The following is a 14,484-nucleotide window of genomic DNA, read 5'->3' as shown; positions in this document are numbered from 1 at the left end:
ACATGGGATATATTTTTCTACCATTTGACTTTCAACCTTTCTGTGTCCATATGCTTAAGGTAAGACGCGTCTGTGTAGCATATATGCTATTTTTAAACGTTATGTGTATTTAAGTATTTGCTATATATATATGCTATATACATAATATAGGTACTGTATATACATATATGCATGCTATGCATATGTTACGTAATTTTTAAAATTTAATCTGACAATATTTTTTATTAAACTATAGCGTTTAGTCTACTCATATTCATTGTAATTACTGCAATATTTACATGTTTATATTTTTGTTACAGTAATACTTGCTTTAATTTATATTATCTATAGATTACTTGAAGTATATTTTTCTCATTCCATTTATCCTTTCTACTAGTATAGATATTATATAAGAATTTTTATTTTCAGTGGTTGCCCTAGAAATCACAACATTCATATTTAATTTTACAAATCAAATAATTTTACCCTTCTAGTCAATAAAAGAAACTTGATATTCTTAAACTCCAAATATCTTCTCCCTGGCTTGTATATATTTTTTGTCCTATGTTTTAGACATATCTTATTTTTAATTCAACAATTTTAATATTATAATTTTGTTTATACATCAATGTTTGTTTAGATTTATCCACGTGTTTTGCTAATTTCATTTTTCACCCTTCCTTTTTATATCTCAGATCTGTTTTACCTCCTCTTGAAGTACAGTCTTTAGAAGTTCTTTTAGTGAGACTCTATATGTGATTAATTATCTCAGTTTTTATTTTGTTGAAAATTTATTTCATCCTCATTCTTGAACCATGATTTCTCTGGATATACAAGTCTAGGTTGATAGTTATTTTCTCTCAGAACATTGAAGATATCATTTCACTAGCTTCTGGATCTCATTATTACTATTAAAAGTCAACTGTCACACCTTTGAATGTAATCTGGTTTCCTCTCCAGCTACTTTTAAGATGTTCCCTTTGTCTTCGGTGTTCTGTAGTTTCCCCATAATATGTCTACGGATTTCTTTCCAAATAGGAAAGGGAAGAAAGTAATAAATATAGACCATCATCTCCATAAGGCTAGGGTCCTTGTTTGTCTTATTCACATCTGTACTCTTAGCCCTAGCACAGGGCCTAACACATAATAAGAATGCAATAAATACTTGATGCATAATGAATAAATTTATAAATAATTCTAATTAGTTTTCTTATGAATAATAAGGAAACCCATCTCGTATCTCAGCATATGTAATAAGCATATGCTATCTCAGATGTTAATAGAAGATGAAAGAGGAAATTGAATCTTTTGGTCACTGTTCTTTTTTAGAGTAAGTTTCCCTGTTGTTCCCCTATGAATCTAAGGAGAACTTAACTTGAATTTACATTTAAATAAGCTTGCAAATGAAAGTTTGAAGTCCTAGAAGTCTATTAGAGCCTAGCAAATTCTGAATACTCAGTAAGCATTAATCACAAATAATGAGTATAACTCACTACATTTCAAACTCGGTCTCAGAGTATGACCTAAAGGAAACACAAAATCTATTCCAAGCCTTGTATTTTTCAAGTATTAGATTGATGTAGCAGAGAGGGATATAAATTCCATAGTGAGTGTCATGTTTATTTTCTTTCTGCTTCACCTCTCCTTTATCCCTATCACTCTACCCCAACACACACACACACACACACAGAGTCCATCATAAGAAATGATATGCATTATTTCTTGGCTTCTATAGGTTTTCACCCTGACTCAAAGCCTTGTTGTAGCTGACTACTATCAATTCTCTTCTCACAATTTTGCCAAATGTAAAGGGTATGGGATTTCAATATAAATCCTATTTTTGTCATAATACCTTTATAATTTTGGGCAAGTTATTTAACTCATGTGAGCTTTGGTTTCCTCATCTGTAAATTGAGAAGAAAAATAGCTACTTTATGGCTTATAGTGAGGATTAGAGATATCATATAAAATGCCTAGCACATTCCTTTGTGCATGGTATGCACTCGCTAGGCATTAGTTCGCCCTTCTTCTACTAAGCTTTCCAGCTACCTCCAGGACCTGATAAGGTGGAAAAGGCATAATCCCAAGAGATTGTTCTGGTGTTGCAGAGCTCTGAAACGACAAATGACTCAAGCGCATGTCTGAGTTGACCAAATATAAGGATTATAGTTATTGTTCTTACAAGGATAGCAAGAGGTAATCACTAATAATTCTGGGAAGATCTTATTTGTGTTAGATGTTGGCAGCTCTAGGCATATGTGTAAAGATGATATGGAGGCCCATTTCCTAGGGCATGTAGACTGGATGTGTCCCACTGTCCCCTGTCACACATGAAACTGCTGTCACTGTGCTATCCACCTCACCCCATATCTCAAGAACATACAAAAAGGGGGGAAAAAAGCTGAGACTCTGGCATGCCACTATTGGGTAGTTTTCTATCCTTAATCTGTATTATTCCCCCGTTCTTGTTTCTTTTTGTGTAAACTCTTTGTCTTATTGCAGAGGTTGGCAAATTTTTTTAAACATAAAATGATGGACAGTAAATATTTTAGACTTTGTGGGCCACATGGTCTCTGCTACAACTACCCAAATTTGCAGTTGTAGCAGAAAAGCAAGCAGAGACAATATATAAACAAATGAGCATGGCTATCTTCCAATAATACTTTATTTATCAACTGAATTTTGAATGTAATTCATATAATTTTCATGTCATGAAATATTCTCCTTGTGACTTTTTCCAACCATTTGAAAACATAAAAATCATCCCTGACTCGTAGGCTGTACAAAACAGGTAGTAGGGTAGGTTTGGTCTACAGGCCATAGTTTGCCTACTCTGCTCTATTGTTTTTCTGAATTTTCCATATTTGTCTTCTCACAACCTGTGAAAGTCATTTCCTGAGTTGAATATTAAAACAAATATATTTCTATGTTTAATTATTGTCTTAGTTTTCTATTGCCACCACAACAAATTGTCATAATTTAGCAACTTAAAACAATGCAAATATATTATCTCACAGTTCTGTAGCTCAGAAGTCTCGATTGGCTTGATTTGTTTCTCTACTCAAGGTTCACAAGGCTGAAATCGAGGTGTCTGCTGGCTGAGCTCCTATCAGGAGGCTTTGGGAGGATCCCACTTCTAAGCTCATTTTGGTGGGCAGAATCTGATTCCTTGTGGCTGTAGGAATGAGGCTCACATTTCCTTGTTGGCTATTAGCTAAGAGCCCTAGCTTGAGCTCCTAGAGGCCTCTCTCTCTGGTCCTTATATGTGGACCTCTACATCTCAGAACATTCTCAGTGTATCAAATCTTTCTCACATTTGAATCTCTCTGACTTCCCATTCTGCAGGGTCACAGTGTCTAACTTCTTCTTCCTCTGGTTTTTTGTTGTTGTTGTTGTTTGAGGAAGATTAGCCCTGAGCTAATATCTGCTGCCAATCCTCCTCTTTTTGCTGAGGAAGACTGGCCCTGAACTAACATCCATGTCCATCTTCCTCCACTTTATATGTGGGACGCCCACCACAGCATGGCTTGACAAGCAGTGCATAGGTCTGCACCCTGGATCCAAACAGGTGAACCCTGGACCGCCGAAGCAGAACATGCAAACTTAACCGCTGCGCCACTGGGCTGGCCCCTCTTCTTCCTCTGTTTTTAGTACCTCAGTAATTACTTTGGGCCGCCCCAGATAATCCAGGACAGTCTCCTATATTGAGGTTAGCTGATTAGTGACTTTAGTTTTGTCTGCAAAGGTCAATCATAGCAATACCTAGATTAGCATTTGGTTGAATAATTAAGGGACAGGAATCTTGAGGGGACATCTTTAAAATTTAGAATGGCACAATTACCACCTGGATTTCCACATAAGTAATAATGTATGAGTCTATAGATCACTTGAGATATATGCAGAAATAATTTAACCCATTTAAGCATTTAGTTTTGTTAAATTAGATCTTTTTAGATTTTATGTATTCCATAAGTATATTTTATATAGGTTTGGAGCTAATCCAGTAGTCCTTGCTTCTCAATAGGTAATCTAGTTACTTGGAAGTAAATCTGAGATGTGCATGTTATGGTCTTTCCTTTCAGTGAATAATTTGCTCCAAGGATAACATTTTCACATTTTTGCCAGTAATAAAACTGTGTTTCATATATAATTTACCTTTGTCTCCTACATTCAGAAGTAGGACTTGAAGGTAATTGCTGTGGGGAACAAATTGACATATTTTTCTGGAGTAATTTTTACATATATTTATATATGGAGTAATTTTTATTTTTATTTTTTGCTGAGGAAGATTTGCCCTGAGCTAACATCTGTTGCCAATCTTCCCCTTTTTTGCTTGAGGAAGATTAGCCCTGAACCAACGTCTGTGCCAGTGTTCCTCTATTTTGTATGTGGGTCGCTGCCACAGCATGGCTGATGAGTGGTGTAGGTCTGCGCCCAGGATCCAAACCCACAATCCCAGGACACTGAAGCAGAGCATGCTGAGCCCAACCACTATGCCACAGGGCCGGCCCCCATATATGGAGTAATTTTTTTATATTTATATATCCAGTTGCTATTTTCTAAGTCCAGTTACTTACTGAATCATATGCATATAGTACTCTAGGGTTAGACATCTCTATTTGACGCTCAGCTGCTTTTCTTCAACTGCCACGTCAGACTTGTCACCAGTCTTGCTGTTCTCATTCTCAATGGCCCAAGTATCTATCTTTGTTTTCACACCTTTCCCCTGTGATACCCTGATATACATCTTCATCATTTTCTATCCTATGTGTTGCAGTAATTTCCTAGTTGGCTTACCTGTTTCTGGTTTCTCCTTTCTCCATATAATGCTCCAGAGATTATATGATCCAACCTGAACTTTAGCAAAACTCTTAGAATTCCCCATTGCCTCCAGAAGGCATGTCAACTCCTTAGTGTGACATTCAAAGATTTCCATGGGATAACCCTATCCTACATTTCAACTTCATTTTCCATTATAATATTCCATAGAGGTGTTGGGAAAATGAGCCATGTTCAGAGAATGGCAAATAGACCTATGCAACTGGGGTAAAGGGTTTGTGGAACCGTTGCTGGTGGGGCTTACAAGATGGGTATGATTATTCAAAGATCCTTCTTTTCTACCTTCAACATTCAATTGATTGTGAGATCCAGGCAGGCCCTTCTACCACCTACATTTTTATCTCCTCCTCTCTGTTAGTCTTGCTGTTGTCCTAGTTTGGATCTTGTTATCTCCCTCCTGGACTATTGCCATGATCAACCTGCCTCTTTGTCCTATTCTCTCTTCACTCTAACCCAGTCATTATATCACATCAAGGTATCTTTGTAAAACAGTGTGATCATGGCCCTTTTGTCATTCAAAACCTTCACTTGTTCCCCATTGTTTCCACTGAAGATCATTTACCCATTAATGCAGTGGTTAAGAACTTGAACCCTAGGCCAGAATGCTTGGAATGGGATCCTGGCTCTACCATTTACCAGCTATGCAATGTGAGGCATGTCATTTTATTCCTCTAAGTCTCAGTTTCCTCATCTAGACAATGGGGATAATAATGTTTATATGGGGTTTTTATGTGGATAAAAATATAAGTATGAAGATCAATTAGCAAGGACCTGGTACATGGTATATATTCAACTAATAGTGACCGTTCTAATCACCATAAAATACTCCAGAGATTCAGATGGACTCTATAAATAACTAGCTATTTTTTATTTAATTAGGGATTTTTGAGAGTTATTTGGCTAAATAATTAAATTTCAGTACTTTCTCTTTTTCCCTTGCGTAGGCAGCTAAGGATTGTAACTGGTGAATGGTTTTTTGAAGAAAAGGCAAAGCGTTTCAAGCAAGTTAATGTTCTGGGCACTGATGTTGTCCGACAGTCCATCTTAAGAAGAAGTCCAGGTAATTAAAGCAGTTATTTGGTTTCAAAACTGTTTTAATCTTCATTTTGGTGAGCTAAATAACTTCCCTATATTATGTAGCAAATGAGCACAGTTGAATTCCTTGAATCCCTTAGGTCATTTCAAAACTCCTTAGCATAAAATCTAAATCTGCAATTCATACAAGGGAAGAAGAGGAAGTCAGTAGAAAATAAAATCCACAGTGATTTTCCATATATCTGACACACTGAGATTTTCAAAGCAGTCATTTGTCTTCATCACAGACAGTTCTTTTCCTGAAGGCACTTGCAATCTTTTACTAAACATTTAAGAAAGTAACATAAAACAGATGAATTAAATGATTCACATTGTGAAAGCAATCCTTGATTTTTCAACAGAATGTATTTTAAATTTCTTTTAAATGTTACTTTTTCCAATTCCGTGTTCTCAACCAAGGGGTGATATTATATCCTTTGCCCCCCTCCCCTAAGCCAGGGAGCATTTAGAAATGCAAGGGGGCATTTCTAGTTGTCACAATGACTCAGAGGAATTAACAGCATTTAGTGGACAGGAGCCAGAGATGCTAAATGCCCTGAAATGCACAGGACAATTTCATTCAATGAAGAATTATACTGGCACCAAATGCAAATAACACCCCACTTTAGAAATGCTATTCTGTGCGTTCATACTGCAATTTAATTGGTTAATTATCAAGTGAAACTTGCATTTAGGAGCATATTTCTCATGTATGGTGTAATAAAGGTGGAGCAGGCATCTTTTTGCCTGTTCTGAGGCAATTTTGTCTTTCATATACTGGAGACAAATGCCTTTAGTTTTAAGTCTGGCACATAGGACTGGAGGCTTGGAACTGATTCCAGTGCCACTTCTGGATGTGATACTAGCAAGGAAGGGCTTTCCCAGATGGGTAACATCAGGTCTCATACCGCACAGGGACAGAGTGGAGTCAAGTTAGAATTAAGCAGTTAGCCGTGGCTGCTTCCTCCACTCAAACCTCAGCATCTTCCAGAGTGTAGACTCTCCCTCAAGTCACAAGGTGCGTGCACAGGGACCCACCCTCCCAGGAAGTCTGACTTATGTGCTCAGAAATCAGGGTATTGTTTCTAGAATCGTGTGCTAGAATTCAGTCTCTAGGGATTTGCAGTTCTCATGAACCCATGCTCCTCTGCCTTAAAAATATCTGTAGAGGGCTGATGTATCCTTCTTCCATTGTAGTTGTCTAGAAAGCTTATCTCAGCACACCTCCCACAGAGGAGTCCTGATCTTGGTCCTCATTTAACTCCAGAACACTCAACAGATTAAAAATAACTATGCGACCAGGAAATTTGGGATGGGACTGTTATTGCCAATTATTATAGACTTCTTTGTTTTGTGCTAATGTAGGGAAGTGAATGCAGAATAGAAAATTGCCCTCATTTCTGGCCATTTTGTATGTAAATTTGTCTTCTCGTTGTTTTTAATGAGGAGCTGAAGAAATACAAAGCCAAGAGCAAACCCGTCAGGATGCAGAAAAGTCAGACACTTCACCTTCTGCTGGGCAGAAGGCCAGCCATGACGGGCCCAGGAGAAAAGGGTAAGACACAGCCTTGCCGAGGGAATTTTTGATCTTTGTTCCAGATATTGCTGAAATAAAGATTCCTTAGTTTTTTAAGTCTGATGTCACTTCGGTGACCCAGAGAAGATCAGAAACTCGACCAGGGCAACACTCTCCTATCCTTCTCCTCAAGAAATGCAGTTTTAATTACTTTCAGTCTTAGGTAAATTAAGCTCCCCTCTGACCTGAACATGTAAGAGTTTTTCTTTCTTTTGGTGTATCTGGCGTTGCACCAAATTTCCCATGACTTCTAGGTAGAAGGTGTTCTGCCAGGACCAGTCTTGTCTATAAAGAGGCGATGACTGCCCCTGTTGTAGAGTATCAACACCCCCTCAGGCTGAGTGCTGATATGTGAAACACCCAAGCCCATATCTTAACTGGGCTTAAAACATTATACGCTTTGTTTAAAATACAGGCTTTCTTAAGGAAAAAAAAATCACATTTGGCCACCTCAGTAACTTAATTCGGAAAGCAAGTATATGTGTCAAGTACTGAGAATAGGAATAGGAGGCACATAGGGAAGCAAGATTCAAGGAGGCACTGGAGACCTGGGGGCAAGAGGGTTCCAGCAAGGGAGAAAAGTGCTCCCCAGATGCAGGCTGTAAGGACCAAAAGGCAGACTGCTGCTTCACAGCCCTGCATTTTGGAGTTTTCATTTCTCAGACTGCTGTCGGCCAGTTTTGTGGCTGAGGTAGTGAGAGTTCTCATATTCACCAAGTCACTTTATGGTCCTTTCCAGGTAGCATTGCTTCGTTCTCTCAGCGGGAGCCAATGTGAGAGACTACCAATGTCTGAGCCTTTAGCTGGCTTGACAGAAAGTCTGGGTTGTTTTAGAATCATAAACTGTGAGTAGGAACGAAACCTAAATGTCATCTAAGTCAAACACTCATGACTAACCATGTCTTCATTAATGAGCAGAAATGAATGGGAAAAATAGCTTAGAGTGACTATACATCCTATGCATTGATCCTTCCTACCATATTGAATCCATTTGTCACTCCTGAGGGCTCCCACAATGCCTTGTGCCTGTGTATCACTTACTAGGTTGCACTCTGACGCCCCCTCCCCCAGTCCTCCCCACCCACAGTTAATTGTAAACTCCCTTAGTGCTGGACCTGTGACTTTTTTGGTTTTGTACTACAGCATCCAGCATGGTGCCTGGCTCATCAAAACCATCAATGGCTTGAGTGAATAAGTATCTCAGAGCCCACAAGTGCTTCTAGGAGCTGTAGTTTGCAGACCCCATCCCAGACATAACTGCATAGGTTACAGAATGCTGGGTTTGGAGCTGGGAGACAATAAGCAACTCACCAACATGATGAATTATACGCACCCTGAATTGTTAAAAACAGTCAAGCACTCGACAGAGCCCTTCTGGAACCCAAAACTAGGATCTGATGGTTCTCAGTCTTCAAGAAATATAACACCTAGTTGGAAAGAAAAGGTACACACCTGAAAAAATAACATATGGAGGAATTTTAGTAAAATATAAGATGACAGTATGAGCTGCCAGAAAGGCTTTCTAAAACATGGCAAGGTGTCAACTAACTACAAGAGATGTCATGAGGCGATAAATAACTGAGTAAAGATTAAATAAGTGGCTTAGATAATCAATGTTGGGAGGGCACAGGGGCCTTGGGAAAAGACACCAAATTGTAAATGGGACTTGATGAGGACCTTGAAAAGTGGATGGGGTCCAGGATAGCAAAAGGGGGAGAAGACTGATTCCAGGTGGAGGAGACACCTTAAGTAGAATTGTGGAAGTGGGGACACGTACAAGGTGATTCTCAGGGGAGCATAGATTGACATTACATTAAAAGTTATTTTTACCAAAAATGTAATTTTCCAGTGAAATTGAAGCTTCTGACACATTGACAAGACACTCTTCCAGGAGTCTTTGAAGCAGAGACAACTTGGCAGATTCTATTAAATTTGCCCCAGTACATTTGGAATACGTTTCCCCCACACCTAGAAAACTATAGAACGTCAAGTAAATGAACTGGTCTCTCCCAATGCCATCACAAAAAGAATATTGTTGTGGGTTTTTTTTATTAAAGCTCATTTGGAAACCCCCATGTTTTGGGCATTTAGTAGCCTGGATCATGACTTGAACCTCAGTTCCTGAAAAGCTATTTTTGCTTAAGTTCCAAATAATTTAGTGAAATGGGAATGCAATCAAATTTCATCCCATGAGATACTCCATATTCAAACTTCGTTCCTACAGGGAGAGATGTCATGGCAGTTGTGAAGATGGTTTCTACCACATGGGTTCGGTCATTCATTCCACAAGAACTGGTTGGATTCTAGTGTGTGCCAGGCACCACTCTAGGCTCAGGGGACTTGGTAGGGAACAAGAGGGGCAGAGGTGCTGTTCTCATGGAGCTGTAGTTAGGAAGTTGCCACCTCAGTTTGTCCCAGAGGACCATCCTAGCTCCTCTCTCTGGGCAAGGTGAGTTCAAGCTCCCTATACTCAGCACCCTTGCCTACAGGCTCAGCCCAGGCAATACTTCTCTATTCTTGGGTGACAGTGGTGAGTTCCCAAAGTCAATGGTGTTTTTCTTAGCAGGGACAGAGGCCTGGCTTACCAGCAAGTGGTATGACCTTGGGAGAATGTCATAACCTCCTCCCCCACCACCCTTGACACTATACTGCAGAGGCACTGGGAACTCCCCGGAACCTCTCAGCCCCAAGGCTGCTTTATTGAAGAATCATTTACTGTTGAAAGTACAAGAAATGGTATTCTTGAAATGATATTTTCCAATGCTTTCTTTCTTATCTTACTTTTAAATACATTTATATATATAATTTCAGATTTCTTCTTAGCAAGTTCAGATCAGCAACCAGAGGAGAAATCATAACTCCAAAATGTGAAAGTGGGCGGAGCTACAGCTTGGACTTAGACAGCCAAAGTTTTCGGAGTTTAAAGTCAGCCCCTGGTTCAGACAGGTAAGACACATACAGATTGGGCAATGGGGTTCTCTGAGAACAAGGTCAATGTATTTCCACCTAAACAATGCTTCTAGGTACCTGTAAAGTATTGCCTCTTGGGGAACTCATAACACATAATGTGAAAAGCCAAGCAGATATTTTTTAGTTGAACTGGAAAGCACTTACACTTCTGGAATTACAGTGATTGAAATCATGTGTGTCACCTGTAGGTATGCGACTTTATGTTTTGGGACTCAGGGCTGCGGTTCAAATGGAGATGTACAGGGAAAATAAATTCTTTTCATTGGTTTCTTCATCTTTGTCTGTTTAAGCTTCTGGAAAAGAAACTTCTAAGTGTCGTAAACATTCCTTGCAGCTTTTTAAAAATTATTAATAATTTTGTCATTTGAATCGCCTCAGAGAATTTCCATAAATTCCACTAGTTCCACCTCCTCTAACTTGTTATCAGTGGGGCCAGGTGAGAATCTCCCAGGCACAGAGCTATCACCTTGTCAAAAAGAGTAAAGAGAAATAGAAAGGAGAGCCAGAGCAGAGTCATTTCGTATTAGGATTTTCTTTATCCTGTTGGGGCATACATCAAGGCTTATTTCCATGATTAGTGTATTATCAAAGCCAGCGATGAGAAAAAATATCAACCCTCGTATTTCACTGGTTTGTCCAAATGTTAACCTGGATAAACACAAGGAATAAACTTGTGCTTGGTAGGACCTGCAGTAATTCTGCAAAGCCAGGTAGTAAAACTGGCAGACTCCCTTTTCTCTTTAAGTTCTCCGAGCAGATTTGCATTCTCCCCTGTAATTCATTTTAGAATACGGAACAGCAAATTCTCCTAGAGGGAACACTCTTTTGGCTATTGGGGGTTTTCTCATGGTGACTCTCCATACCTATTTCTTTTTTTCCCTATAGCCTTCCTGCAAACTAGTGTCACTTTCTGTAAAACTGCACAGAAAAAACTAAGGAAGCATAAAATAAATCATTTATCATCCACTGTCAAAAGCTCGTCTCTGTATTCAGTATTTTCCAAATTTTCAAGAATGTAGAGGGGCCAGCCTGGTGGTGTAGTGGTTAAGTTTGCACACTCTGCTTTGATGGCCCGGTGTTCGCTGGTTCGGATCCTGAGTGCGGCAGACCTACACACTGCTTATCAAGCCATGCTGTGGCGGCATCCCACATGGAAGAACTAGAAGGACTTACAACCAGGATATACAACTATGTGCTGGGGCTTTGGGGAGGAAAAAAAAAGAATGCAGATATATTTCCTTTATGATAAAAAATGGAAGCTATGGTTGCTTTTGTCCTTGAAATAGTTTCCTTTGACTTCCCTTGGGGTAACCCCATGCTGTCTTTTGGTGTGTGTGTCCCACAAACAAATTTATATAGAAATCTCATTTTTGTTTTTGATTGTTGAACTCCTGACTCCCAGATATCAAAATTATTTAGAGATGATAAGCGACTAGCTTAGTGTTGCTATTTTTCCTCAGCCTCCTAGAGACTCCATGGATGGTCCATCTTGGGTTACACTTCGGGTTCGCATTTGAGAAGGAAAATATATATAAAAAGAGGAAAGGTAGAGTTCCTTGTTAAAAAAAACCAAAAAGTCTCCTGGCCCAACTAACTAAATTAGATTGTTCCATTTGAAATTATCTTACAGTTACTCAATAAGAATAAGGGGCGTGCTCTCTAATATCACAGTGCTTATACTGTTCTTCCAGAATCTGTCTGCTTGGGGTTATTCCTTGTGTCTTATCTACTGCCAAGTATAAATAACCATAAAGCTGTAAAGCCATATGGACATGTTTCACCAAATACTGGTGTATTGATCAAGGGATTTCTTGTTCTTGTTGTAGACTGGAAGGAGGTCCCTAAATAGATTTTATCTTTTAAATTGTAAATACCTGAAATGGTTTACAGTTAATGAGAATATAGTAGTCAGAGGTGCTTTGGCTTAAGCATGCCAAGAGCAATGTTTTTTCATTAAGAAAGAGCATAAAGATGTTTGAGAGATCAGTAGAGCAAAATGTCCATTTCCCAGAACGTGCACCTATCCCAGTGATGACTCATTAATGGACTGCCACGGTGAGATGAGTTACACTATCCCAAAATTATTCCTTAGGAAGTTGGGGCAGGAGGTGACTCAGCTTTTCTTAACTCCCATCACCTAAAGCTGTTAACTCCCTTTTGTTTGCTTGGATTTACAGTAATTCTGCAAAGCAAAGTAGTAAAACTGGCGGACTTTCTTATCTCCTTAGGTTCTGCAAACAGAATTGCAGTTCTCCCCTGTAATTCATTTTAGAATATGGAACAGCAAATTCCCTGAAAGAGATTGTAAGATCCCAGTCTCTTTGGTCTATTATCTGACCCAGCTTGGCATTTAATCCCCCTTTCTCCTCCACAATGTATATTTCTTCATGGTTCGTTGCTCTTTTCCTGGAGCAGCTGGGCTTGGACATTCTCTTTTAAAAACTTGTGTCATATCAGAGTGGAAATGATGTTTTATCAGATGCCTCGTTGACTTTATGTCTTTTCAGTAGTTTCAAAGCAGGGGAAAGTATGAATGACTTAGGCAAAGCCCAGCAGCCTCTCAGTAGAGCATGGCACATGGCTCTTCCCTGGTTGCTAGGGACATGATACACAAGGCAAAGAAGATTTTTTTAAAATAATATGAATGTAAATCATAGTTAATAAACAGAATGCTCTTCAAGGCAGTGACTCCCAATCCCTTTCACTTTGTGTCAAGTTGTCGATTTGGTGTCATTTGTGAGATCTCTATCTTAAGTCATGCTCTCCCAGAAATGAACCCTCAGGCAAGGATTCATAAGTAAGTGATTTATTAATGAAATGATTTCGGGAGAAACCAGTAAGGGAGTAGGAGAAGCAGAATTGAAGAAACTAAGCAATGGTGCTATCTCAGGTGAGGTCTGAGTCTGAGGACTCAGCTTGATCCTGCAAGAAACTCGGGAGCATAAATTATATCTCTGAGTTTTTCCATTTTGAGGAGCTGGACCATTGCATTCCTATACCAATCAGTCATTGACTACAGATTCCCTTGGGTAGGGTTTCCAAATTTAGCAAATAAAGATACAGGATGCCCAGGCAAATTTGAATTTCAGATAAACTGCTTTTTTTTATAAGTATGTCCCATGAAATATTATTTTCATTTCTAAACTTTATCAATCTTAGTATATTTTTTAAAGTGAAAATTTATTCAGGGGCCAACCTGGTGGCACAGCGGTTGAGTGCGCACATTCCGCTTCTGTGGCCTGGGGTTTGCCAGTTCGGATCCCCGGTGCGAACATGGCACCTCTTGGCAAGCCATGCTGTGGGAGGCGTCCCACATATAAGGTAGAGGAAGATGGGCACGGATGTTAGCTCAGGGCCAGTCTTCCTCAGCAAAAAGAGGAGGATTGGCAGCAGATGTTAGCTCAGGGCTAATCTTCCTCAAAAACAAAATTATTCATTGTTTATCTGAAATTCAAATTTAACTGGGAGTTCTGTATTTTATCTGGCAACTCTACTGTGGGGGCTTGGGAGAAACACACTCCAAAGCGTCTCTTGGGCCTCTAGCTCCTGCGGTAACGGCACATCTCTGAAGGTCACAGTGCAGACCGTTAGCAAAAAAGCAATCAGAAGCTAGCCATGGGCACACAGGGCTGGTGCGAGGGGATCTGGGTAGGATATCAACAATGTGCCCTAAAAACACAAAGGAAAAGTACAACTTTGAACTTAAAATTCCCTCTGTTCAGTAAAAATGGATAAAGGATGATGTCGTGTTTCTCAGCAGCATTTCTATCATGATACTGGAGGATATGGCAAGTGTTTTGCCATGAGACCTTGTACATTCTCATAACCAACTGATTTCTCATCCTGCCTCCCTCCCCCACCCCAAACACATACTGCTTTTATCTAGTTATTCTCAATTGCTCTCTAGGAGACGAGGGACTGACTGTCAGTCTCTATGAAGCCTCACAAGCTACTTGGATTGGCTTTGATCCCAAAGAAGACTACACCATTCACACCAGCTCTAAGCTGGTCCTCACCCTCATTCCAAGCACTACCCTTCTCTCTCC

The 14,484-nt window shown here is 39.5% G+C and overlaps 1 protein-coding gene across 7 annotated transcripts in view; it reads left to right on the top strand.

Moving 5' to 3' along the window:
• SYTL5 (synaptotagmin like 5) overlaps positions 1–14,484 on the top strand; it is a 261,691-nt gene that overhangs the window by 143,683 nt on the left and 103,524 nt on the right. For 6 of the 7 annotated variants that reach the window (XM_046673686.1, XM_046673687.1, XM_046673684.1 and 3 more), the window contains 3 exons: positions 5,763–5,878; positions 7,339–7,447; positions 10,280–10,414. In XM_046673686.1, the coding sequence (XP_046529642.1) occupies positions 5,763–5,878; positions 7,339–7,447; positions 10,280–10,414 (360 nt within the window). The remainder of the gene's footprint in view (positions 1–5,762; positions 5,879–7,338; positions 7,448–10,279; positions 10,415–14,484) is intronic. The other variant, XM_046673690.1, reaches the window with a different exon arrangement.

The sequence above is a fragment of the Equus quagga genome, chromosome 10, assembly GCF_021613505.1.
Source record: "Equus quagga isolate Etosha38 chromosome 10, UCLA_HA_Equagga_1.0, whole genome shotgun sequence".
Classification (NCBI taxonomy): Eukaryota; Metazoa; Chordata; class Mammalia; order Perissodactyla; family Equidae; genus Equus; species Equus quagga.
This window is presented reverse-complemented; position numbering and strand designations above follow the sequence as displayed.